General features: G+C 41.5%; 1 protein-coding gene across 9 annotated transcripts in view; it reads left to right on the top strand.

Moving 5' to 3' along the window:
- The first annotated feature begins 493 nt into the window (after positions 1 to 493).
- The window catches only part of POLQ (DNA polymerase theta), a 63,636-nt gene continuing 36,865 nt past the window's right edge, over positions 494 to 27,264 (top strand). For 7 of the 9 annotated variants that reach the window (XR_014230373.1, XR_014230374.1, XR_014230375.1 and 4 more), the window contains exons 1-12: positions 494 to 767; positions 6,853 to 7,035; positions 8,112 to 8,242; positions 9,632 to 9,788; positions 14,236 to 14,344; positions 16,964 to 17,183; positions 19,071 to 19,215; positions 19,311 to 19,457; positions 20,545 to 20,757; positions 23,961 to 24,103; positions 25,545 to 25,749; positions 26,649 to 26,791. Coding sequence is in view for 3 of the 9 variants with exons in the window: in XM_082331818.1 (XP_082187944.1) it covers positions 743 to 767; positions 6,853 to 7,035; positions 8,112 to 8,242; positions 9,632 to 9,788; positions 14,236 to 14,344; positions 16,964 to 17,183; positions 19,071 to 19,215; positions 19,311 to 19,457; positions 20,545 to 20,757; positions 23,961 to 24,103; positions 25,545 to 25,749; positions 26,649 to 26,791 (1,821 nt within the window). In the remaining 6 variants the exon portion in view is untranslated. Of the gene's footprint in view, positions 768 to 6,852; positions 7,036 to 8,111; positions 8,243 to 9,631; positions 9,789 to 14,235; positions 14,345 to 16,963; positions 17,184 to 19,070; positions 19,216 to 19,310; positions 19,458 to 20,544; positions 20,758 to 21,869; positions 22,003 to 23,960; positions 24,104 to 25,544; positions 25,750 to 26,648; positions 26,792 to 27,264 lie in introns of those variants that run through there. The other 2 variants (XR_014230377.1, XR_014230378.1) reach the window with 2 other exon arrangements.

Here is a 27,264-nt window from a genome sequence, read left to right as displayed (position 1 = left end):
ATTTCAAATATCAACAGTGCTTATTCTAGTCTTTTTTCTGGTGCAATAGAATTATATATTGTTACTAAGTAGAAATCTTTACTGAAGTATTTTCTTCAATATTTTTAAAATAATAACGCAGGAAATGGTTAGGCTGCTGTGGGAATTGTTTTCTGCAGCGAGGAGTCTTCAACTAAGGGTTTAAGTATGCCTCTCTTCCCTTTAATGCATTTAACCTTTGGTCTACAGAGTGGCAAGATGGATCCATCCTCTAAGTGTCAATTCATTAAAATAATTGCTTTAGAAAAACAGCGTTTTGTACTTTTCTGGTGTGTGGGCTTTGAAACACGGAAGAGCCTACTATTAGCATCTTGTTTTGTAAACTTTAACAACAAAATAAGCTTTTTGAGCTGCTTGGTTTAAAGAGGGTTTAACTATGTTGACTGTCCGTTAGACCATTCCTTACACTAATTCAAATATAATTGTCTGAAATGACAGCAGTATTCTTAAAGGATTTTGCTTCCATTTAATCTTAAGAGATTGCTTTAATGACAGGAATGAGAGCACATGCTCATCTTCGTGGGCCAGACATTCCTTATGCAGGACAAAGATGGGTACGGGAGCTTTAGGCTGTTGCGAAGGAAGACAACTGGAAAGAAGGCTGTTACTTCCACGCCTGACTCCCTAGTCCTTTTTACCACCAGCTGTTTTCCAGTGTTTCTGAGCAAATGACCTGTTCCTGTGAGAAGAGAGGCTGAGGGACATGGGTCTTGGCTGCCTCAGGGAGGGTGAGTGTATGTGTTTGAGATTATGAGCACTGGCACTGTTTCACATGAAGTCAGCCTTCCAAGCTGTGATCCATTTCTCTAGAGATCTACAGACCGTGGAGAGAAGGTTGTTCTGAGAGTGGAGAATGTGTGTGTGTTACCCAAAATAGAAGATGCACTTCTGGTGGGCAGAAGGAAATACTGCATATGTTCACGCTACTGGAACCACTTTGAATGTTCAGCCTTAGTTGTCAAGATTTCTGGAAAGATTAGTATGTTTTCTTGAGTTGAAATTAAAAGCAACTTAGAAAAGCCTTCGTTTTCCCCCTCTATTGTTAACCATTGTGCATCACGCTGCTTAGCACTGCTGCAGGTGATGGACAGAGGCTTGCGTTTTTTGGGTATCGCAGAATTTTCGCAGAACTGCTTCTGATATTCATGTCACTGGGGAGAGATGGGACTAGCCCTACTCTTTCAGAATCTGAACAGATTTTGGCTAGCTGAGCCATTAAAAACAGAAAGCAAGGCTGTTTGTGCTGCTCCCTGTTTATCTTTTCAGTGTCTTTCCGCAAGGATGAAGAAGCCCTCCAAGGTAAGCCTGTGTGCTTGCGGCATGCTCGTTTTGATGAAGCAGACTGCGTTATGTTGCTTAATTAATTACCTTTCTTTCACCTGAATACTGTACACTCCTGAGTGTTGCTTCAACAAAGGCAGATTATTTTTACAAAGAAAACCAGCAGTCTGTGATTTGGATGACTGTTTTAGAAGTTCAAGTGTTGTCTTGGCGTTTTATTTAAATGCTTTGCCAAAGGTGAGTGTGGCACAAGCTAATCCTGTGTTGGGAAAGAATAGCGATCAGAAATGGCGATCGGTGCGTAATTGCAGAAGTAGCAGCCCGGTAAGTTTTAAGTGAGAGGGCCCTGCAGCCTGACCAGAGGCCTCGGGCCTGCCGCGGGTACCGGGAACACCCTCCCGCCTCCAGCAGACGGAGGCGGCGCCGCTCCTGCCCTTTCCCTGCTCCCGCTTGGGCCGCTGGTAGCGCGGCCGCCGGCCCAAGGCGCCGAGCTCCGCCGCGCCCGCGCCCGCCGGCAGCCGCCGGGGCCCGAGAGCCGCCCAGGGGCCGCTGGGGGCCGGGCAGCGCCTGCCGCGCCCTGCGGGGCGGTGCTGCGGTTTGAATGGCGCGGCGGGAAGATGGCGGCGTCAGCGCTAACGGCGTCGCCGCAGCCTCGGCCGCGGAGGTCCGCGGCGGCAGCTCGGGCGGACCGGCCGCCTCCCGCGGGGCGGGGAAGGCTGCGCCGCTCGGCCCCGCCGCTGCCTGCCGGGCTGTGCTGAGTCCCCCGCCCGGCCTCGACCTCTCCCTGCGCGGCAGCGGGAGCCCCGGCCCCGGCTCGGCAGGTACTGGCGCGGAAGAGCGCGGCCCTCCCCTCCCGTTCCTCGGTCCGGCAACGCAGCGCGGGGGGTCGGGGCGTGGCGGGCGAGGGGGAGCGGGGCTGCCGCGGGCCCGCTGGGGTTGCGGCCGCGGGCCCTGCCTGCCGCTGCCCCGTGAGGCAACATGGCGCTGAGGCGCCTGCCGCCGGCAGCGAGCCCGGGTGGGCCCGGGCGGTGCTGGAAGGGGTCGGGGGCCCTCCGAGACCCTCCCGGCCCAGGGTGCGGGGCCTTTGCCCCGGGGACGAGTGGCTGCCCTCGGGCGGAAGCCACCGGCGCTTCGCCCGTTCCTTTCCCCCTTGAGGGCAGCGGCTGCAGCGGAGGTACGGGATTATGGCAACACGGGTGGTAGCACACAAATGCGAATCGAGGGCTCTTCCTGCCCTATTCACTGTTCAGTTGAGGAAGGTAAGAAAAATTATGTTCTACACTCGCTGCTGAAGTCGTTTCGTTGTCTGTCATTTAACGGTGGGCCTTATTCTTGGCTTGGCCTCTAGGTGATACCATAATACAACAATCGGTATAGTCTGTATCCTTAGGAGGCGAGGTTTACCGATGTCATTAAATTGATTCAAGAAAACAGTAAGCTGATAAACTGTATTGCATCTAGAGGCATCACTCGAAGTGGTCCTGGTTGGTGCCCTGATACCTGCAGATGCAGAGAAGTGTAGAAGATTTTTTTATATGACATCTTGCCTATATGTACAAGGTGTTATATAAATATATTGTCTTATATAAACATCGTGTGGCAAGGTGTCATATAAAGTGATCCTGCCACCAGCCAGGACCATTTAAAGCGATGCTTCCAGATGCAATACATTTTACTGGCTTATTGTGCTCTCGAAGCAAGAGAGAAGTCAAGATGTATACAGCATCAAGATGTATATAACATCTAAATTCAAGACGTTTATATAACATCTTGTAACTTCATCTCTTTTCCAATTTTTCTATAACTCTTCCGTAGAATTATAGAATCATTAATGTTGGAAAGGACCTCTGAGATCATCAAGTCAAACGGTTAACCTAACTGCCAGGACCAGCTCTAAACCATGTCCCTAAGCACCACATCCACATGTTTTTTTGAGTACTTCAGGGACTGTGATTGCACCACTTCCCTAGGCAGACTGTTCCAATGCCTGACCACTCTCTCTGTGAAGAAATTTTTCCTAATATCTAATCTAAATCTCCCCTGGCACAACTTCGAAACATCAATTTCGTCTTGTCCTATCGCTTGTTAATGGGGAGAAGAGACCGACCCCCACCTCGCTACAGCCTCCTTTCAGGCAGTTGTAGAGAGCAATGAGGGCTCCCCTCCGCCTCCTCTTCTCCAGGCTAAACAACCCCAGCTCCCTCAGCCGCTCCTCCCCAGCCTTGTGCTCCAGACCCTTCACCAGCTTCCTTGCCCTTCTCTGGCCACGCTCCAGCACCTCGATGTCCTTCTTGTGGTGAGGGGCCCAAAACTGAACACAGTACTCAAGGTGCGGCCTCACCAGTGCCGAGTACAGGGGCACCATCACCTCCCTGGTCCTGCTGGCCACACTGTTCCTGGTACAAGCCAGGATGCCATTGGCCCTCTTGGCCACCTGGGCACACTGCTGGCTCATGTTCAGGCGGCTGTCAACCAACACCTCCAGGGCCTTTTCCGCCAGGCAGCTCTCCAGCCACTCCTCCCCCAGCCTGCAGCGTTGCCTGGGGTTGTTGTGACCCAAGTGCAGGACCCGGCCCTGAGCCTTGTTGAACCTCACACAGTTGGCCCCGGCCCATCGGTCCAGCCTGTCCAGGTCCCTCTGTAGGGCCTTCCTACCCTCCAGCAGATCAACACTCCTGCCCAACTTGGTGTCATCTGCAAACTGACTGAGGGTGCACTCAATCCCCTCATCCAGGTCATCGATGAAGATGTTGAACAGGACCGGCCCCAACACTGAGCCCTGGGGAACACCACTCGTGACCGGCTGCCAACTGGATTTGACTCCATTCACCACCACTCTCTGGGCTCGGCCGTCCAGCCAGTTTTTAACCCAGGGCAGAGTGCACTTATCCAAGCCATGAGCAGCCAGTTTCTCCAGGAGAATGCTGTGGGAGACTGTGTCAAAGGCTTTACTAAAATCCAGGTAGACAACATCCACAGCCTTCCCCTCATCCACTAAGCAGGTCACCTTGTCATAGAAGTAGATGAGGCTGGTGAAGCAGGACCTCCCTTTCATAAACCCATGCTGGCTGGGCCTGATCCCCCGGTTGTCCCGCACGTGCCGTGTGATGGCACTCAGGGTGATCTGCTCCATGACCTCCCCTGGCACCGAGGCCAGGCTGACAGGCCCGCAGTTCTCCGGATCCTCCTTCCGACCCTTCTTGTAGATGGGTGTCACATTTGCTAACTTCCAGTCAGCTGGGACCTCCCCGGTTGACCAGGACTGCTGGTAAATGATGGAAAGTGGCTTGGCAAGCTCCTCCGCCAGCTCCCTCAGTATTCTTGGGTGGATCTCATCTGGCCTCATAGACTTGTGGGCATCCAGGTGGAGTAGCAGGTTTCTAACTGTTACCTCTTCGATTACTGGGGCTTTATTCTGCTTCCCATCTCTGTCTCCCAGCTCAGGGGCTGAATACCCTGAGGATAACTAGTCTGACTATTAAAGACTGAGGCAAAGAAGGCATTAAGTACCTCATCCTTTGTGGCGATGTTTCCCTCCACATCCAATAAAGGACGGAGATTCTTCTTGGCCCTCCTTTTGTTGCTGATACATTTGTAAAAACATTTTTTGTTATCTTTAACTGCAGTGGCCAGTTTAAGTTCTAGCTGGGCTTTTGCCTTATCAGTTTTCTCCCTGCATAACCTAACAATATCCTTGTAGTCTTCCTGAGTTGCCTGCCCCTTCTTCCAAAGATGGAAGAACGTCTTTAAAACATTTACATCTCTCAGCCTCTTCTTCAGTCATGTCGCCCCTTCTCCCTGATGTGATTATGTTCTGCAAGATACAATTTTGTCAGCTTTGCAAATGGAGCTGAGCAAGGCAATGTACATATTTCCACAAGACAACTCCTCAAAGACAATTCAGTAAGTGGCACTCCTGTGTCCAACTGGCCCCACATTGTGGAAGGGTTTTCTTTCAGAGAAATCTAATGCCCGATGCTTTTAACCAACAATATGTATCTTCCTCATTTTGACCATTTCTTAGCATTTTTCTAGTAGGTAAAAACGGTTAGTGTCAGCGATATACTTCTGTACATAGATCTTTAAGAATCCCTAAGGCACAAGTTTTCAAACTCATGTTCAGTGCTAATCTAGATATTCTTCAAACAGCAGAATCATGTAATCCTTTACTTATTTGATTTTTTACATGTAGTTCATTGGTTTTAACATTAGGAAAGAAGCTTGAGATCCCATCATGTAGGTCTTTTTTCTTTTTATGTTTCCAAATCCTAATTTTGCCATATTAGTCACATTTTAGCATAGGCAGGTCTGGTCTCCGCTAAATTCCCCTTGAGAAGCCTCTTCTGCTTCATGGCATACTGCTGTTCTCTCCTGATGGTCCTCAACTTGTTGTTTAGTATTTATATGGTACTTTGATTATACAAAGTATAAGCAGCTTTCAGAGCTAAGCTAGATCAGCTTTTTTATATATTTGTGTGGGGGAGAATGATCATGCACCAGTGACAGCTATGTTGGGATTAACCTCAAGAAGGCAGTTGAAATTTTTAGTATATTGAGAGTAAAACTACTGTCTGCTTATGCACGCTAGTATTTCTGATTTAGCCTGCCCTTATGCTGTCAACAACGGTGGGAAATTTCCTTGAGAGTTTTCTGAACGTGCCAGTAGAAGAATGGGTACAGTAGAGTCAGTACACACAATTACTTGTTTTTCATCTCGATTTGACAAGGTCTTTCACAAAATGCTGTTATGGGAACTATATAGTCATGGGTGATAGGGGAGGCATTACTATGGATCAGAATCCTGTTTTCTGTCTCAGATGAGGAAAGGGACAAAAAGTTTGAGTTTTCTTAATGATTTGGAAAAAGGGAGGAGGAGGGGAGGGAGGAGGCAATATCTATAGCTGGCACAAAATTATTTAGGGCTATAAAAACAAGAAATAAGCAGCAAGGAACTTAATTAAGCTAGAGGAACTGGCAATGTGGTGAAGATACTAATCAATGTTGATAAACTGAAGTAACACACGTTGTGCAGAGTAGCTTGAGCTGCTTGTTTGGTTTATGTTGTTTTTTTTAATTCATCCGTAAAGCAAGAAAAAAGACTGGGCAGTTCTGTAATCTGTGAGTATTACTGAAGTCTCTGTAGCAATAATTTAAAAATGAAACAGTCTGGGTAAGGATGAGATGCCAAATACATTGTAGTGCTGTTATATTAATCAATGCTGAAACTCTCTGTTTGAGTATGTATTTGGTAATGGCTGCTGTGTCTCAAAAGCAAATATCAGAGAGTTTGGTGAAGAAATGATTTGAAGGTGGAAAACCTTATAGGAGGAAAAATTGAAAAAATGTCAGAAGATCAGAAGAGTGGTGAAACGTCCATAGGAAATATTGAAAAATATAGGGAAGATATTTTCTTGTTACCTTTTCTCATAATACAGGAGCTTGTAGAGAATTTTGACCTTCAGGTATGTAACCTAAGTGACCTCAGATTTAAGGTTGACACTTGACTTTTTTAAAATTTTTTTCCTCCCAAAGGGCAGTATCAGCAGGTAAATGTTCCTGAAGACCAAGCAGACAAGTTGCTCCTTGCAAGCTGGGGTCTTCCCAAAGCAGTTCTGGAGAAATACCACAGTCTGGGAGTAGTACAGATGTTTGAATGGCAAGCAGAATGCCTAACGCTCGGACAAGTTCTGGAAGGGAGGAACCTAGTTTACTCAGGTATTGCAAACATCTGACAAAACCAGTCCCCTCTAACTTTCCCACTGCCATTTACAAAAACATATTGGTGCTGAAGGGTGCTGATCTGACAGATAAAAAGGTCAAGATCCTTTTTTTTCAGGAGAGACTCCATTAAGATCTGTCCCATCACTGTAGCTCAGACCTGGCTTGATAGACTCCTTTCCAGATGTGAGGAGAGACTTTTTTCTCTTAATGTTCTCTCTTAATGTTCCTTTAGAAACTGATAATTAAGAGTCAGTTAATAATGACTCTCTCTTTTTTATTACAGACTATGTCAATCAGGAACTGAATTATAACAGCAACATTAGATATACTTTTGAAAATTTTATTTACTATCTAATTTTTTCAGTTCCTTTATCATTTCTCTTCACCTAGTGCACGGAGGGGTGCAGAAGGAGAAGTAGGACTGGTGGACTAGAAATCTGTGGGAAATGACAACTCGGGTGTCTACTTTCCACGGGAAGAAGGTCCCAGAGCAGCACTGCGAGGATGAAGAACTTAGGAGAGGGGGGGTTGATTTTCTTAGGCTTGGATTTATTTACTTGATTCTAGAAGACTTCGGGCCTAATTGCTGGGTGATGGCTGTCCCCCAGTATGTGGCATCTCCTCCAAAGTTTTCTGTGGTTGATAGATGGCGAACAGCAATGCTCGCCAGCCAGGAGGAGTTAAGATAGTTATGGGCTAGGTCAGTAAGGTGGTGGCTGAGATCTCTTGTCCAACCAAGAGACTGTAGCGGGTTTTTTTGTTTGGTTGGGTTTTTTTCCCCTTGCTTATCTCTGAGCTGCTGTTGCTTCTGGAGCAGAGATGAGAACACAAGCCTTGGTAGCGTGATGGAAGACGCTAGAAGAGAAATACTTTGCAGTCTTCTTGACCCTTAATGGGGTTAACTGCAAATGTGGTTGTGGCTGTGGGAGAGGGGCATCAGTTGAAGAGTCCTGCCCCAAGTTCTCCAGTAACTGCTTCCTATGCTAGGTTTATGATGCTTGTTCCTTGGATTTTTTTTTTAACATTAAGAGTAATTAAAAAAAACAACTTTTTTTTTTTTTTTTCCCCAGCTCCTACCAGTGCTGGAAAGACTCTTGTTGCAGAATTGCTTATTTTGAAGCGAGTCCTGGAGACTCGTAAGAAAGCTCTTCTCATCCTTCCCTTTGTCTCTGTGGCCAAGGAGAAAAAATGCTATCTGCAGGTACGTAGCATTCAAGGAGGGTAAATCTATGGGTTGTAGTTGTTGGGTCACATTTTTTAAACAGTCAGAAGTTTTTGCATGGATTTGAGGAAAAAAACATTTGCAGAGTTGTTTCAGAAAGGATTTGTAGATAATTCAAAATTTGCTCTTGTTCTATGTTGGAGATAAAAAAATAAAAGTTTTGGCCAAAAAGGGAAACTTGGAAAAATTTTAAGGAGTTGATTAAAACATTTTATTTCAGCTTTGACTTTTAAAGCATTGTTACTTGCATTTATTCACAGATTTTATAATATACAAACTTTAAAGGAATTTTCTAATTAGATATTGTGTCTGAAAAACTACAAAGGGAAGGTGTCAACATTATCTGAAAGGAACTTTTTATTTTAGCTTTCCTTGGGTGTTCCACCAGAATTTTGTGCCTTTGATTTCACTTTGACTTTGCTAAAAATACATTCTGACAGAATGTGGTTATGTCTTGGCTTCCTCACCCCAGCTATTTAAAAACGAAATTACAGTGGGAACAGTCTTTTTAAACAAAAACATTTTTTATTGGAAGACTCTCATATAAAATATTGTTTTTATTAGCTACTGTGTCAAAGTAACAACAATTACTAAAAACAAATACAAAACCAGTAGGCTTTTTTGTTATAGTTTCTCACCTTTAAGACATTTTGGGTGTTAGTAGATGGTATCTTAGCCTTGCAAACTGAGTGCAAAAGCTACTTTGTAGTGATTGATAATGGAGATAATGCTTTTGCTTTAATCTTGTAAAGCTGGAGGATTATCGATGCTGTGTTCTGCTACTCCTGGCCTAAGGTTTGGCCATAGCTGCACATACTTGAAATCATATGGTATCCTACCCATCTGGTTCAAACATTCGTACCTTTTGTTAATGCGGTGTGTCATGTGCCAAAGCTTTAGCACTGCACTAATAAGCTGTGGAAGAAGAGTTGTTGTTGTTCCTTGACTTTCACCTGGGAGATGTGACATCTTTCTGTTTGGGGTCCCACATTTGGCTTTTGCCCCAGATTTCTCAGGAGCAAGGCTTCTTTGTACATAACCCACTGGTACCATAAACTGTTGCACTGTGTGTTCTCTAACCTTCTTAATAGTAAATATTTTCATACAAAACAGTGGTCCCCATCTCTTACTCAGTTATGTACACTTTATCCTGCAATGTGTACTGTGTAGCTTCTGCTTTGGAAATAAAAAATAACAGTGGGAAAAAAGTTAGCAGTAACTGGCTGAGCTGTGGCTTTAATCTGATGAGTTGGTATAAGTAGTAGAAATTGTGGTTGTAGGAAACAGGCTTTTATGTGGTTCCCACAGGCATTGGTCAGAATTCAGAGTTGTAACCTTGGCATGACATTCTGTATCCTTGAAAAACAGGCCCTGTTTCAGGAGGTGGATGTGAGAGTTGAAGGTTACATGGGAAGCCTGTCTCCTGCTGGACATTTCTCTACCCTGGATGTTGCTGTCTGCACCATTGAGAAAGCCAACGGTCTAATCAATAGACTAATAGAAGAAAACAAAATGGACTCACTGGGTAAAATACTAAGACTTGACCACTGCAGGGGATAAGGTTTATTACATACTCCGAGTACATGTGAAACAATGGGATGCTTTGTATTTGCTCGGTTCTGTATGTGCCAGACATGCCACACAGAAAAATTGGGCAATTTTTCTCCTTTCAGAGCACCTCTGATTTGGATTTAGGGACACAGGACTGTTCTACATGGCTCAGCAGCTGGTTAGTGAGTAGGTAGAAGCTGCAGGTTTAGTTTGTCTGACATGGATGACAATCCATGGACAGTGATTAGCTGCAATAAGCAGTAATTCCCATAGCTAGAAAATGTCTTCTAATTAATGAGATTGAATTAAAGGTCTGGGATATGTTTGAGTTCAGGAATGTATGTGTGTTCGTGTGTTCGGGACAGAGATTGTGGCATCCATTGTTTATCTTCACTTAGCTCAAGAAAGAGGAGGAATTGTGTTTGGTGCTCATCTGAGTCCAGATAAGTGGAATGAATACATAGAGGTCCTCTGAGTAGGCATGGTGACTAGTAGGCATGGTGACTAGGAGGGCTGTGACATTCATTTCTCTCTAGTTTGCTGAAAAGCCCTCTGTCTTTGTAACATAGACTTCTGGGTCACTGTGGCCCTTGTGTCCACTAGATAACGGTGGTATTCATTTAGTGTTTGGGAGGAGATACAGAACCTGAAGAAGCCCTACGTTTCTAGTGCACACTTGGAGAGAGCCGTGTTTTCCCAGTCGAATCAGAAGTTTGTTCTTCTCTTTGTTTCCCTGCTCAATAAAGCTATACTCAGTTATATTTTATATGGTAATCCCTCCCATCTTCAGTCTGGCCTGTAACATAGCTGGTTGCTATTTTACAAATACAAAAATTGGAAAACTAGATGAGTATCAAACTGCTCTGAGACCTCCACCTATGAAACTGCTGTTCCATGTGCATTTGGTGTCATAATATTCTGCAGCATTGTACACCAGAACAGTTTTTTAAGCACAAGAGAGAATAAGGGAAATAAAGCCTTGCAGGTTTTGTCAGAGTGCGAGATCATGGGATAACACATTCACACCTAGATCTATAGCGGCTGGATCACTGTGAATGCTTTAGACTGTCAGTGGGCTGAAAGATGAGTGGATGACCATGGTTGTGCAGCATTTTAAGCTCATTCAAATTAAGGCTCCTGCCTTCCAGCCTGATTCTTGAATGTATATCTTCATCCCTTCCCTTGCAAGAGAACTGGTGATCATGCAGTTAGTTATTTCAATATATGGCTACTTAGTTTAGGACTTTTTTGTTTGTTTTAAATAGGGTTAGTTTGATCCTAGGTCACCACACTGTACAAGTTGTACTGCCAGCATAAGGCAGAGAGTGGGGTCATGATGTCCATATTTATCTTGGCTTTGGTGCCTTGGAAGCATACTCAGTATATTAAAATGTGTTGTTTAATGTTATCATCTTTCAGAAGCTAGAGATATGCCAAATCCCTTTGGTTGGTACCTCCATTCCATCCCTGCAATTTGTTAGGCTCTCTTAAGATGAATGTACCTAAGAAGAGTCATATAAGTATAACCAGCCAAATGATTACAAGATTTGAGTTTGAATATGTGTCCTCCACAGCAATACCTCCTTAAAGCATGATGTTTTTCTTTCACCATTTGAAAACACCTTTGCTACAACCCTCCATTTCTCTCGTGCCCAATATGACTGTGTAAGTGAATAAGGGTAAAAATGTTGGTTTTTTTTTTTTTATATGCTTATTTGAAATTAATTTTTAAATTAAATTTGAGTTTAAAAATCATCTTTAAAGTAAGAAATTGACAAATTTTCTATTTGGAGATAAATGTTCATAAAAGCTGCAAAATACAGGCAATGAGCTGAAAATGCCAGTTTAACTGTCACCTAAAGCAAGCTTGTCTGAAACTGCAAGATTGTACCTCATTTTCTAATTAATTCCAAATTTAGACCCGTTCGTAACAAAGGTGTTTTATCTTTTGCGACGAGTTATTGGGAGATGACTGCAATTCTGGCTGGATTCCATCTCAAGCTTGAGCTGTTCCTTTTGTTGATGTCAAGCCCCTGCTGATAGCTCACATTGCCTTTGGAAATTGTTGAGAGGAACTCAAATCCTCTGCCTGGCAGAGCTCTCTTTGCTGTATGAAGCAGTTAAAAGCAATTTTGTGTTGCTAATTATTATATAACGTATGTCAGTTTTGAACATCCAGGTACACAGGAGATGATATTCCTCTTGTTGTCCAGCCTCTTGACGCTGATGCTCAAGAAATTTTTAGGAAAGTGGATTAGAGAAGAATCTGCTGCCTTCTCAACGTGTCAGCTGGGAATGAATTTGTAATGTGCTGTTGTGATACTTAATTTCTTTTCTTAATTTAAACTTGAAATTAAAAAATTACTAGTTTAATTGTATTTAAAAAAACCCTAAATCCTCCCTGCCTGTCGTTCACAACTTTTTAAACTAAACTGTGGACTTAAAGCAGCCTAGTAAACATGTATGATAGCTCTCAGGTGCTTTTTAGTAGGGTTTTTTTCCAGCAGTCTTCTAGGGATACACCTAATTTGCAGACAGAAAGAGGAGACTGAGGCTAGCCTCATTTTCAGTAGCAATGCAGCATGATGAAATTCTCTCCCCACTTGCACTCCTGAGCTGCTTGTTGAGTAGAAAATACCATTGCATGCTGGGACCTGTAGTCCTCCTTGGCTGCAATTCCATTTTAAGGTGAGGATAGCTTTGTGAAAAATACTGGTTGCCTGATTGCTCCTGCTGTGTTATCCCAGTGGGTGTGTTCTGAGTACTGCCTGACTAGAGGAGAGCACTGGGCATGTGTGACGGTCGGGTCTCACCAGCTTGCAGACTGCCAGGGTAATACAGTATGCAGGTTTAGCATGGGTTTGAATATTTATTATAGCTGAGTAGCAGCAGAAGGTATAGAACAAGTGGCCCATACGACAAATAGCGGCATTCCCTGTGCTTTGGCCTGTAGGTACCACTAGTGTTCTATGCTTCATTTCAGGAAGCAAAATGTACTGCGGCTTGGCACAAAGACTGGAAAGATAACTTGTATGAATTTTACTTCGGTAGGTATCTGATCACACTGTCCTGTCTCAGCTGCTGGAAGAATTGAGACAAACTGTTGTACGGGGAAGCAGGAAGAAGCTTTTTCTGGTAGCTGAATAAATATCAATTTGGTGACCAACGAATTACCATTTTTTACAAGTGAGCACAGAGTAGAGGAAGTACAGGAAGACAGAGGAGCTGGATGGGTGGGAGTTTGTAAAAGAGGCTGATGAAGCAGCGCAGCACTCTTCTAACTTAAGTGGCTTGAAAGAGAAGGGGGGAGAAAACAGACGGAGAGAGAAGGAACATATGTAGGAAGGAGAGAAAAAAAATGAGAAGGAAAAATAGCATTGAAACAGATAATATAAGGTCACATTTGCCCTTAAGCTCCTGCTATTTTAGCTGCACCAGGAAGGTATTACATAGCTGCACCAAATATGAAAAAAGAATTCCACAGCAGCAGAACTAATGAAGCTTGGTGTCCTCTATGCCCTGGTTTTTTGGTTGTTTGGGTTTTTTTTTAACCTTCCTTCAGCCTCTTCAATGTCCCTGTGACCCTGTCAGCTGGCCAAAAAGGGTACATACTGCTGCTGGCTGGGATGTGTGCAGGAGGTGTGCTGGGTGGCTGAGCTGTAGTGGCTCTGTGTTTTCTCCTCAGGGGAGACCCTAATCTGGTCTGTTGTCTCCAGCTGCTGATATTCAGAAAGTTTTTTAGACATTATTCTTTTCCGTATTTCTACACATCTTACAAATTTGATGGAGGTGGCTAATAGATTAAAAAGTCATTTGCAGGAGGTAGGATGAGAACAGAGCAGTCACGTAAGGATTTTTTCATTAGAAAGCCAAAGCTAAGTAGTAGAGCTCATTGAGGTTTGGTTAGTGAGAAAAGATATAATAGGAAGCAGGCTATGCCAGTGTAATTACATCTGCTCTAGGTTTTTTTTCTGACATTACTGTATTAGTAAGGAGTAATGTTTTTAACTAAGACAGTGATGTCAACAAAGCTTTTGACTAGCTCATTTGGGTGCTGGAATGTTCCTTTCCAGATATTCTGAAGCCTGGGTTTTTTTACTTGCAGAAAGGTTACAGTATAAATGCTGCAATACTGCTTTGCGTGGTGGCCAGACTAACAACTCAACCTATTTGTTTTTATTTTTTTAAAAGTTGATCACGTGTGTGTGAGGTTGTGGGGGGTGTGAAATGTTACGAAATTTCTCATGATTTGTCTCTCTCAGAAGAATCAGTGACAGAAGGAAGCCTTAGCGGTGTTGGTAAGCGCAGCTGGATTTGTGAATATAAATTTCAGTTCATCATGTGGAATATAAAAGGTTCGAGGCTATCTGTTCTTAGTTTGGAGTTTTGTCAGATATAACCTGAGTGCTTCTCTTTATCAGGAGTGGTGGTTGTGGATGAGTTGCACATGCTGGGAGACTCTCATCGTGGATATCTGCTGGAACTCCTTCTGACCAAAGTTAGATATGTTACAGAGAAGGTTGCAAAACGGTGGGTAGACCAGGATGTCTGTGTTTTAATGCTAAATTGTGGATGGCTCTATAAATATTTCGTTCTCTGGGTGATTGGAAATTTGGGTTAGCTCCAGGGTTTTTATGAGAGTGATGACCTAAACTATTTTGGTTATTAAGGTCTCATCATACCACCTCTCAGGGGCCTGCCGTTGTAGTCAAAACCCCTTTTCCTCATGGTTTTCAATTTATGTGCTACCTTGGGATTTGTTCTCTCAGGAAAAGAAATAAGGCTGAAGCTTTCATTTACTTTTTTAGCCTATTTACAATTTTTTTAAAACTTTGGATTTCTTTTAACGTTTTTGCTAGCAGACTGGCCCTGCTTAATTTTTCAGTGTTTCATGGAATGGGGTATTTATTTTACTGAAACATTCAGGTACTGTGGAAGAGTGGGCATGCTGTTAACTTTTCAAAGGTGAATTGATCAGAAGACTTAAGAGGGTGTGCCAGTATCCTGCTTAGTAGCACTGCTCAGGATGATCTGTGGTTTTGGCTGTAACATGCGATAGCCTAGTGGTTGCATGGTTTCTTGCCTTTAGCACAACTGATTGGACACTGGGGAACAAATTAAATATTTCAGAACAGCATAGAAGCTTTTAAGAATTCAGTATCTAGATTCCCAGCACCAAACTGTCCAGCTGCTCCATAGTGCCTGAACACAGGCAAATGGAGGAGATGGTGCATCGGTGGTCTTAACCTTTATTGGTGGTGCTGAGAGAAGAGTCAAAATCACTGTTCCCTTAGCACCAAAAGCCAGATTTTCTCTGCTGTTTCCTGTCCTGTGAGCTGAGCTGAGCACAGACTACCTATTTATTTCTGGGGGCACTGCCATTTCTACACTGGCTCTCCACCAGACATTTTAGCCAGTATTTCGCATCCTGATTTCCAGGATCCAGCAATGTTCTGGGTCTAATCTGACTTTTTCTCACATTCTCCCCATAAGTCCTGGAAGCCAGTACACTTCAGAGCAGCGTGAGTGGCTTTGCCACTCCTTTTACCTTGGCTTATCATGTAGCTGCAGCACAGATGCAGGACCGCTCTCTTGCTTTCCTCCCTTGCATTGCAGAAGCAGGAAGGAGGAAACATTTGTCAGGGAAAAAGGGACAAAGGGACAGATGCGTCAAGGAATGTTCCTGGGAAGACACAATACTTCAGCCTTTGCCATACAGGCGCTGGAGCCCAGATCCCTCATCTCTCCGTCATGGTCAAGGTGTCAGGGGTTCCCAATACCACTTACTGACATGAAGGAGGTGGCCATTATTTTTGTTTTGGAATCCACTTGGGATTCCTGGAGTTGAAGACCACTTTTTCTCTCAAACATCCTCCCAAGGATTTGTTTTTGTTTTTTTATTTAATGGGAGCCACTTTATCCAAATTCTTTAAACACTATCCAGCCTGACCTATTATCAGAATAAGCAGTGATTTTAAGAGCTTTTTAAGTGGTTAGGGGGATGTCCCACTGAAGTATAAGGCTGTGTCTTTGTGCCAAGAGAATGTTCTCTGATGGCTGTTGCCAATGTGGATGCCCTTGCTTCTTCATGAGGCTATTGCAGACCCAGCCAAAATTCTGCAGCAGATTTTTCTCCTCCCCAGTCAAAGAGAGTGTTGTGGAACTGGTATTTTTTTAATCCTTGAAGGTCAAAAGCTGCTTCAGGGGGGAAAATCTGCAACCTAGATGGGGAAGCTGTACCAGCAAATGCTTGAAGAGCTTGGATAACAGGGTCTGCCTCTCCACATCTTCCTTATTTCTGTCTTGTCAGTGACTGTCCTTTTTTACTCTAGCTTCTGGGTAGTCTTCTTTCCTCTGTGTTGTTTTTGCCAGGATTACCGGGATCTTCCAAGAAGGTTTCTGAGCTCACATTGATTTGTCAGACCTTTCTCTTTTTTAAAGTCTCAATTTATGGCTCAGTGCAATGCAAATGGGTAGTTTTTAAATGTAGGCTTAGGAGCATTAAAAAAACAGTATTGTGTGGATGTAAAAGCCTGAATTAAAATATACATTTGGGTATCTAAATTAATGGTTTGTGTTTTCAAGTCTGTTAAGAGTCCATTAGTTCTCACTACCTTTAGTGGAAGCTGCTGTTCAGCACTTTGAGAACTGAAGCTGCTTTCTTCTTTGCTGAACTAAGGGCTTTGGTTCCCAACTCTAGGAGGACCTTAATCTAGTATTATTTGTCCTGAAATTGAAACAAAGGAAAGTGTTTTAGTTCAGGCATTTAAACTTAGAAAGACTGCAGTGGAGACTGAACCATTCCTTTATTTTCATGATCTTGTTAATGGCAAGGAAATAGTTGATTTATTTATTTGTTTTCAGTTTCTCCAAATATGCAGTTAGGTTATGGCTGTTGTTACCTAAAGAAGCTCAAAGTTTAGGTTCAAAATGATAAAAAGTTGAATTATCTTGTTATCAATGCATGACCTGACATTGTGTTTGCTACAAGTAGAGTATGGCTTGTTTCTTTTTCAAGAAGTTGAAAAAAATAGCTTTGCACTTTAGACCCCGGAAGCAAGTAGATTGAGTTAAGTTTTTCTGAGTGCTGTTTTCCACAACAGTAGCCTGGGTTGTCACTAACTTCCATTTTCTTTTAACCACTTCTAGACAAGCGAAGATGACCAGTCCCGGCTTTGGTGGGATACAGATAGTAGGCATGAGTGCTACCCTCCCTAACTTGGGACTCCTAGCCTCATGGTTAGATGCAGAGCTATACTGTACGGATTTTCGCCCTGTGCCCCTCAAGGAGTGGGTGAAAATTGGCAGCAACATTTATGACTCCTCCATGAATTTAGTGCGAGAATTCCAGCCCAAACTTCAGCTGAAGGTAACAAAACTGAGCACTGGCTTTGGGATAACACGTTTTGTACAATTAAAGTTAAAAAGACAGCTACTGGTATGTTTGGTTTTTTTTTTTAATAGATGACATTCCCAACTTCATTGTTTACTTCAGAGATTGTATGCTCAAACTAAGGTCAATTTTTTTTTTTGCCTTCTACTGATTTAAACAAAAAACAAAACAAAACACACTTATACTCATGAAGTTCTTGAAGACGAAGTTGCCTTTGCAGCTATCTTGTTCTGAGCACTTGACAGGTATAGAGAGTTTGATTTTCCCCTTGCCCACCACCCTATCTTGTGTCCTGGAATCTACTTCATTTTCATAAATGAAGGTAAATATTTCCTGGTTAGGCCAAGGAATTTGCATTAATCATTGGGAGAATATATTTGCATTAAAATCTGGTATCGAACCTGCTTATGTTAAACTGCTAAATATCTAATTTTGTCAGTGATTAGAAGGCAGATGTCCATCCTGATTCTTCTGAATCTGTTTTCAGTATTTAGTCCTTTTGCACACTTGAAAAGGATATGAAAAGTGAAGAGTAACGTACTGTAACGATTTGGCAGAACCAAATGGGTAGAAATGGGAAATTTGCACTTCCTACTTGTAGGTTCCTTTTCTGTGAAGTCTTTGAAGGGTGAATTCTCTCCCCAGTCCTTTCAATTGCTTTGTGTGATACTGGTGTAGTAGTTGGACAATGTGGATTGAATGCCAGCAATATTTTGGAATGTTTTGCACCCAGTTCTTGTTGTGCGCAAACGTTCTGTTGTCAGTAGCATGGTGGCACAGCGAAGAAGAAGGATCCTAGAAACAAAAGGAAATGTTTGTGGCAAGAATATCTGGAAGCTTGCTTTTATGTGCTCATATTGAGAAGGTGATGTTTCATCTCCTTTTCTGGATATTTTTTGAAGTAGTTGCTTTGGATAGGTACTAAATTAAGTGAGAGAAAGAGCTAAACTAGGCTTATGACTCAACAGTTGAAGGGAGTTGGCTTATTTTATAAGACCAGGTGATCCTCTTGGGCTTGAAATCTATCAGTGGACCTTCAGACTTCTGTCCTGTGCCTCAGACTGGACCAGGAAAGGGAACTCGATGACCTCACTACTTCTGCTGAATTTGGCTGAATCCTTACTGAGCTTTTGATGTGTATATGTAGTTCTGCCATTGCTCCCCTGTTTTCATTCGCATTTCAGTGCTTTTTATTTCTCACTGTACGCCTACCTTTTTTCTCTCCCTCCTTTGGCCTTCTTGGTGCAAGGGAATCTGTCTTAGCCAAGCAAAGCAGATCAGTTGCAGGAACTCTCTTAGGATCTTAAAACCAAAAAGGCAAGCTGTAAAAGTAGGATTTTGCATGCACACCCATATAAGTATCCATAAAAGCCTTCCACTGTGCTCTGAACACTTGCAGTCTTTGGTCAGCAGTGCTTGCTGGGTACGTCTTATCGGGGATGCTCAGACTACTACATCTCATGCTTTTAATTCAGACATCCTAATTGGTAAGTCTTCCTTAGTTGCTGTAGAGGGATGTTTTCCCTCGGAGCTCTTCCTAGTTCTTCCCCACTGCTGTTAGCCACGATGTGGAGGTTGCAGTGATTTTTTTTGTGCACTGTGTGGCCTTCATTCAGAAACAGGTTTGTGAAAGCAAGACGTAAAATCCTAGATTTATTTATGGTCACACTCAGCAATGGGGTCACACTAGTGCTCAGACTTCCTAAAGCAAGACAGAAACTAAGATAACAGTGCTCCATCTTCTTTTTTTGCTCCTCTTTCTGACTTGAAGTAGAAGATTCGTACTGTGATACAGAAGAATGATAGCATTTACAAACCCCATTCAGTGTGAGAGTGCATTGAAAATTTTTTGTCTCAATTCAGGGAGATGAAGACCATGTTGTGAGCCTGTGTTATGAGACTGTTTGTGATGGCCATTCAGTCCTGCTTTTCTGTCCATCCAAGAACTGGTGTGAGAAGCTGGCAGACATCATTGCCAGGGAATTCTACCGTTTGCAACAGGCTGAGAGTAAGAGAAAAGTAGTTAATAGAAGACTAGTATACCTGGTGCCTTTAATGAAAATTAATTTTAGTAGAAACTATAAAAATATTTTCTCTCTCAAGGTTCTACAAAAAACTCAGCCCTTTCCCCAGTTGTTGTGGACAGAGAAGAGATTGATGAGGTTCTGGATCAGCTAAAGCGTTCTGTCTCAGGCCTGGACTCTGTGCTCCAACGTACTTTGCCATGGGGAGTGGCATTTCATCATGCAGGTATTCCTGAATTTCTTGGTCTTGAATTCTGTAATGCTCAAGTCATATGGGTTCTTTTTGCTGTAGTTACCAGCAATTTACCAGTTGCTTTTTGAAGCCTTCTGTAGTTTATGACTGAATTAAAATGCTTTGAGAATCTCACGGTTAGAGGTAACCTTGAAATTCTTTTATCAGGGCTGAAGACTTTAACTCACTAATTGTTATGATAAGTCTTCTCTCTATTGTGTTAGATAAGAGCAACTTTTAAAATAAACTTAAATTTTTTTTGTGAAATGCCTGAAAAATTAGCTGATTTGCAGCCTAAGCATTTTCACATTGTCCTTAAAGCTGCCAGAGTATTTCAGAGCAATTTTCCTGAACTTAATACTGAAATAGATGAGTAAATAGAAGAAGTATAACAATGAAAATAAAAATAAAAGGAGCATGTGCCGTGAACACTTATGGCTAGATATTTTATTTCTTACCTAAGTAGGTAATAGCGTATGTCACCTGTTGATCCACTGAGAGAAAGGACTGACTCTGGACGAGAGAACAATAGCTATGGCATTGAATATGTAGGGGGAATAATTCCAAATGCTTATAGAAAGTAGATTTCTTTTTCAAGAAGAATATTAGCCTGAAGCCCTCAAGGAAATGTAGAAAGATACATATTAGACTTGTAACCTAAAATGGAAATAATGAAGAAAGATTCCAGGGTCAGGATGGCAAATGACTAAATCCTAGTTCCCTACTGTGTTTGTTACATCCAGTTTTCTCTTATTTATTTATTTATTTATTTATTTACTTGCAGTGCATGTAGATATGTAGTAAATAGTTGTTCATCTTGCTACAATGCGTACAAGCACCTTAGAAAAGATAGTTTATAACTATTACTGTCAGTTGAATAATGAAAACTTAATGGTGAAATTTTGCTTCATTTACGGTTCCAAAGAAGTTAACCCTGGTAATGTTGTGACTCTAGTTCCTACCACTGAATGGCGAATGTTCATTAAGTTTGTTTGTTCTTCCTCTTTCTTGACAGTAATATTATTAGCTCTTAAATGCAGTCTCACCATTACTGGGTTTGCTAAAAGTCATGTCTCCTTAGGTCTTACTTTTGATGAACGGGACATCATTGAAGGAGCCTTTCGCCAGGGCTTGATTAGAGTCCTAGCAGCAACCTCCACGCTCTCGTCTGGAGTGAATTTGCCTGCACGCCGAGTAATTATACGAACTCCCATGTTTGGTGGCAAACTGCTGGACGTTCTCACTTACAAGCAGATGGCTGGAAGGGCTGGCAGGAAAGGAGTAGACACAGAGGGTAAGCAGAGGCTTTATTAACATTCTCTAAGAACGGTGTTAACCTGATTAAATCCAGGGCAGTGCTTTGCAATTAGTGACTAATCATGATGAATTCCTTTGGTATTCAGTATGATTAAGTTAATCAAGATGAATTTGTTTGGTATTAATGGAGTAAAAATTGTAATTCCCAGGGGATTCTTTTCACTGCATTAGACTTATTTTGGTATTTACGTGTCAGTTACTTCAGGAACCAGCTATTTTCTCCTTTGAATTCTTGTTAGCTTCTAAGACTCTGTTCATTTGTCTCAATTCTGTGATCCATGGTCAGTTTACTAAAGTGTTTACAGTTTCAGTGAGAAAATTTGCAGTAAACTCTCATTGGACAGGCCTAAAATGTAAGAAATGCGTTTAAAGTCTACAACCGTAATTTGACAAACTTCTTCTATTGTCTGAAGTTCTGATTTGGATTTATTAAACTTCCACTAAACTTAACCATAACTTTTATGGGTCTTGAATGCAGTAATGCGACAGAGAGACAGGGAAATATGAACAGAAGTTCATAGATAATACGGTGTCATCATGCATGCAGTGGCACTGATTGATGTTCAACAAAATAATCCTGCGTGTTATTTTAATTTGCGATGGAAATTTATCTTCATGGATGATATTTGGAAAAATTGTATTGTACAAGCATAAACACAATAGAAAATAAGAAGTTCGACAGAAGCGGGAAGTGCAGTTTGCCCTACTGATGGTTTGATTGGTGCTTGCTGGAACTCTATGTAAGCAGACTGTTCTTACATTTAACTTTCTATTTTTGCCAGAGTAGCATAGCAACAGAGTGTTTTATGACCTATATCTCTGGGAGCTATCCCTATGTGTTAAAGAAAAGGGCAGCTGCATGCTGTATTTTGAAATTTTCCAGACTTTGTCACTTGAGTGTAGCTGGCAGGTGTAAAATTACGTTATTCCTTGAAGTTTCTTTTTTTTTTTTTTCCCCCTTCAAGTTACAATAATTAGTACCCTTTTTTGACAGTTCTGATGTGACTGTGTTTTGCACAGTAAGCAGTTGATTTTATGCTGATGAGCTTCATGAATGTACCATTTTTTTCCACTCCACAGAGTCTTTTGGATGAGAACATTAAGCTACATTACCAGCTGCTACTCTTTCACAGAGTAGGGAGACTGGAGGACAGCAACTTCAGCTGGAAAAAAATGCCTTATGTGGATATGAAATTCAGCTGACAGACAGAAGATAAATGCTGTAGGGTTGATTTCCTTCCCTTCCCCTCTCACCCAATATCGTAGTGTTGGATTGTCTCAGGATTTGATTTTTTAAAATTTTTTTCTGATTTGATGGAAGTTTAAAAACATCATTTTAGAAAATGAAATTGGATTATTTTTGCATTCATCAAAACTCTCATGTTCCCAAGGTGAAATAGTGAAAGCTGTTCAATATCGCTGAAAAAAATCTAGAAATATAATAGGGCCTTTTTTGCTTTTAATGGGGTTTTATGCCTAGACAGCCAGAGTCTTTTGGTGTTTGTCTATTCTGGTGCTAACCTAGCTTCCCCTCTCATCTGAAATGTTCAAGAAGGGATCTTAGAACAGCTTAATTTTTTTTTTTTTTATTTTTTTTTTACTGTTTGCTAGGTTGCAGTTACTGGCTTTAAGTTCTCAGTGGCATCTTGGGAAAGGGTTTCCTCCAAGTCTTGAACGACTGTCAGATAATGTAGAGCCAAGTGGATGCCCATCTTCTGTTAGATTTACCACACTGAAGAGTCAAAGTTTTCAGAGGGAATTGTAACCTTGTAAATGAGTGAACGTTCTTTATTGCTAAAATCAAAATAAGCTTTGCTTTCACAAAGCAATGCTTACAGACAGTTTATCTTCTGTACTCTCAGCTCTGGCAAAAGTACATGATCAACAGATGTCAAAAGTTTCACACATCCTCTGAGCATGTCTTTCATCCTGTAATTCATTTATGTAATCATGTTTAAGCTGTATTTGGTTACTCACCTACACTGCATTTGTGGTATTTATTCTGTTCACTAAATTTAAGTGCAGTTGTGTTTTCATTACCTCTGAATTTGCTAATTACTGTAGCATTACCACAGCTACGTTTTTATCATAACTTAACATTCCTAGGATCTTACTAAGATACCCACTACCAAAATTACCTCGTGTCCAGACTATGTGCACTTAAATCTTAACAAGTTATCATAAACCTGTCGTGATATTTACTGTCCAGCTAATCCAAATCTAATGCCCTCTTCTTAGTCAAAGGCAAGCTTGTCCTACCCATAATTCATTTATCATGTGCCAATTGGCAAAGCTTCGAACTAGCTAGGTCTCCCAAGGACCGAGTTTCTCTGTAATGGCTTTGTTGAAAAAATCTTTATGTGACCACTGCATTTTCCATGGTTAGTCCATACTATTATCTCATTAAAGGAATTGACCCATTATTTTTGTTTTTGTTTCGTGGCTCTGGGACTTTTTTTTGTCTCCCACAGAATTCAGTAGTTAGGGATTAACTTAACAATGTGTGATAGTATATTTAGATGTACTTTCAGCGGAAACCATTCAGGATACTTAAGATTTTTTGTGTGTGTATATATATATGCACATATGAAAATTCAGAGGATGCATAGTTACTTAGATTAATAACTTTGGATTTCTGAATTACTTTGATATCTGTGTTATTTCATTTTTGGAGTGGAAGCTGGTTGACTTAATACAAACTGTCAAAGTGCTGTGCAGCTTTTATGTTTTCATCTTGCTTTTGAGAACTTTTTCAGCAGAAGAAAAATTAATGCCACTGTGTATTATAGTTCCAGTCAATTCCAGAACAAGAGGCGAGAGTGGTTCAGCAGCAAAGCAGATGCACAGAAAGGCTGTGGAAGCTCCTTAGCTGCTTTGGCAAGACCCTGACCAGCCTAATGTAACTTTGAAGTTTGTCCTGCTCTGAGCTTTTAGTTCTTAAGTATTATGCCATCTGTGGAGTTCTTACATAGCAATGGATATACAGTGTTCAAGGTTGCAAAGGTTTTTATCTTTTTTTTTTTTTTTTTATTCAGCTTTTAAAAAAATACCTACAGTTTTCCATTCCAATAATATGTCCTTGATGAACTGGATGTAGCTGTTACAGTGCTAAGATGCAATACTAAGGTCATTAATGTTTTTCTTTGGTTTTTTTTGGGTTTTTTTTTTCTTTTCCTGTAGGTGAGAGCATTTTAGTTTGCAAGCCCTCAGAAAGATCAAAAGGAGCTGCTCTACTTCAGGGATCTCTCAAGCCTGTTTGCAGTTGTTTGCTTGGAAGAGAAGGGGAAGGTGTTGCTTCTAGCATGAAAAGAGCAATACTTGAGGTACAGGACACATGGAGAGGAATTAGAACTGTGCTTGCACTCTTGTAATTGTAGGATGGTTTCTTTTGTGACACCATCAGATGTTTTCTGTGCACCTTCTTTTTCTTCTGTTTCCTCTCTTGTCAACCCAAGCAGCTTCAGAAGAAAATTACTTGGGTCTGCCAGCTTGCTTCACTATTCAGCATTTTGTTTGGCATGTTTCAGTCTCTGCCTGCTGCAGATCAGGATGTGAGCACAGTCAATCAAGAGTTACTAAGCTTTGCTTTTGCATTTAGCTATACTTAAACTGCAGGCATAAATAAGTGTAATTCTTAAACTTCATGTGGCCTGACAGTCTTAACTGGGGGATGCTTGTACATTACTGATCCCAGAGGCTTTGTACACTGAATTAGGCCATAATGACATTTGTAGAACCTTGTAGAGTCCCTTATTTCCCCCCTCAACTTATCTACCTCTTTTGTACAGAAATTATAGAAATTTTGTAAATACATTTTTGGTGAACAAACAGGTGTGGTACCCTATTCACTCCCTGTAGCCTGCCGTCCTCTGTAGGGTTCCTACAGGAGTAAAAAGGACCAAAAGGGTGTTATTCCACATAGGTGAGCTTATCTCCTTTTCCAGAGTTGCTTTTGGGCTTGAACTGAGCTTAGTCTTTTTAAATACCGTTCATTTGCTGTACTACTCCTGCTGTCTTTTGTGAAAACTGCTGTGATACTTAGCACTTGGTTGTGATTCCATAGGTTTTGAATTTTTAGCAGACCAATGGAATTTCTAAACACGTTTTTCTACATAACAGCTATTAAAAGATGGGGGTTCCTTTCTGGTAGTGTTGCTTTATAACATGAAAAAAATCCATTGGAACCATGAAAGAAAGTTTTTAGTTAAACACCTTGCTATCTCAAGGAAGACACACGAATGACTCACAAGGAGAGAGCAGTTATGTGAAAAACAAAGCAAAAACAAAATCCAAGGGAAAAAAAGGATCACTCAATCAGGAAAACAATGATGAGGTATAGCATTCACATTTATTAAGAGACAACTTCAATATGCTGAAGAGCCTTGGGGGAACTCCTCCTTCAGGGTTTGCTTTTTGTCTTCAGAAAATTGCAGTTTGTGTTCTAACCTTTTAAAAGTATTTCACAATGTTGGCTAAGCAAAATGCCTAGGTCTAGTCTCAAATCTAAATTGCTACTATGTGTATGTCCACTATCAAAATAAGATTTTATAATTCATTCTTTCCCGTAGCTTAGTCCTCTTCTACCTAAGGTGTCTAACTTCTTGCCAAGAAAAGGCCTTAAAAGCTGGCAGTTGCTTTGCCTCATGTTCCCTTCTCGTACTGGTTCTTTAAAACCATTTGATGGATGAGTCTTTTTGATTCTCTGATCTGATGTTCCATCCTGCTGCTTCTCTGGCAATATGAACAAGTAGTTTTCTTCAACAGATCATAGTGGGGGGAGTGGCCAACACTCCAGAGGACGTGCAGACCTACGCTTCTTGCACTCTTCTTGCATCCAGCTTGAAAGAAAGCAAGTGGGGAAATGAGAAAGCAGAAGACAAAGTGCAGACTGGACCTATCGAGGCTTGTGTGGCATGGCTGCTGGAAAATGAATTCATTCAGATTCTGGACTCCAGTGATGATGCGAAAGGTAACATTGGTGTTCTTCCCAGTGACTGCAGTTAGCAGTTTTGGATCGGTAAATCTTCTGCAGCTGGGTAGATGTTCAATGTAACTTTATAATGAGGACTTCTGTGCATTTTTGCTTTTATTTTAAAGAATCATGTGTATCAAGAATTTTTTAGCTTTCTGGAGGATGTCTTTATACCTGCTTTAACATTTTTTGCATGCACATGTTCTTCTTTGAAGGCCTCTCTCTGCACGTCACCTCTAAGACTGATGCATCCTAGTCTACAAATTCCCAAAATATCTTTAAACAAGGCATACTTTTACTACAGGATTTGTCCACATTAACTGTAGACTATGATTTTTGTGTTTCTGAAGAAGAACCAGTACATTCTAAAAGAGTGCAAGTCTCTTCTGGAACTGCTTGGTGTACATGGTTGCACTTTTTCCTGATTGTTGGCTATTTTCTTAAAATGACTAAGGATGAGACACTTACAGTAATAGTAAGAACCCCCATTACAGGTTAATTTGTATCTCTTTTTAATAAAAGATGATAGGTGATATTTGGTGTTCCTAAGAAAGAAGTACGCAAAATGATCACTCCGAGGCAGGGTGGCAGATGGGATTCCAGTGGTTTTTGTTCAAATAGCTATCACAACTGTTAGTCCTCGTAGTTAGAGGGATCCAAACTTGTTATCTGAAAAAGGCTAGTTTAGACTTAGGCGGGTCTAAACCTTTTATTGTTTCCATTTTCCTGTCTTCAGAATGGAGAAATACGCTATTTCTTCTTGAAAAAGCAGTTGGGAAAAGTTAGTAGAATTGATATCTATAAAATACATTGCAACCTGAAAATGAGTTATAAACTTGCACTTAAATGTTTCTCTATGTGTTTTCGTTGTTTTTTTTGTTTGTTTTTTTAAACAGCAAAGGTTTATCATCCAACACATCTTGGCTCAGCTACTCTTTCCTCTTCTCTTTCACCAACTGAAGCCATGGAAATCTTTGCTGACTTGCAGCGAGCTATGAAAAGCTTTGTTCTGGAGAATGATCTGCATATTGTCTATTTGGTAGGTTCCTCATTCTCTGTTTTGTATTTTGTACTGCCAAAACTAAGTAAAGGAGAGAAAGCACAGTGCAGAGCTCTTGAGGGCTCCATGAATGTAGAGGGGTTTTTTTGTGCTTTGCTTAGCTCATCCTTCATGAAGAAAAGTTTCTAAATTGAATATTCTTCAGAACTAGTCTGTTCCCATAGTGTCTATTATGTAGGCAGGTACTGCTTGTCCACTTAAGCCCATTTTTGTAACTCCTGACTTCGAAAGATTTGAGGACTTTTTAAGTTTTGTGTGTAGGATAATGGTAATTTTTCTGAGACTCTTGAAGTTGATGAAAAAAATTGGTTTTGTTGTGTGTTTGAGATCAGCAGGCTGCATCTCAGATTACTTTTGGAGCTTCAGAAAACTTTTGGGGTTTTAGCATCCATTTTGCCTACAAAAAGCCTCAGAGAACTACACTGCTTTCTTCCTGTGGGTAGGCCTTTCTT

This window comes from Platalea leucorodia, assembly GCF_965183815.1.
Source record: "Platalea leucorodia genome assembly, chromosome: 2".
Classification (NCBI taxonomy): Eukaryota; Metazoa; Chordata; class Aves; order Pelecaniformes; family Threskiornithidae; genus Platalea; species Platalea leucorodia.
Note: the sequence above shows the minus strand (reverse complement) of the source record. Positions and strands in the feature narration are given on the sequence as shown.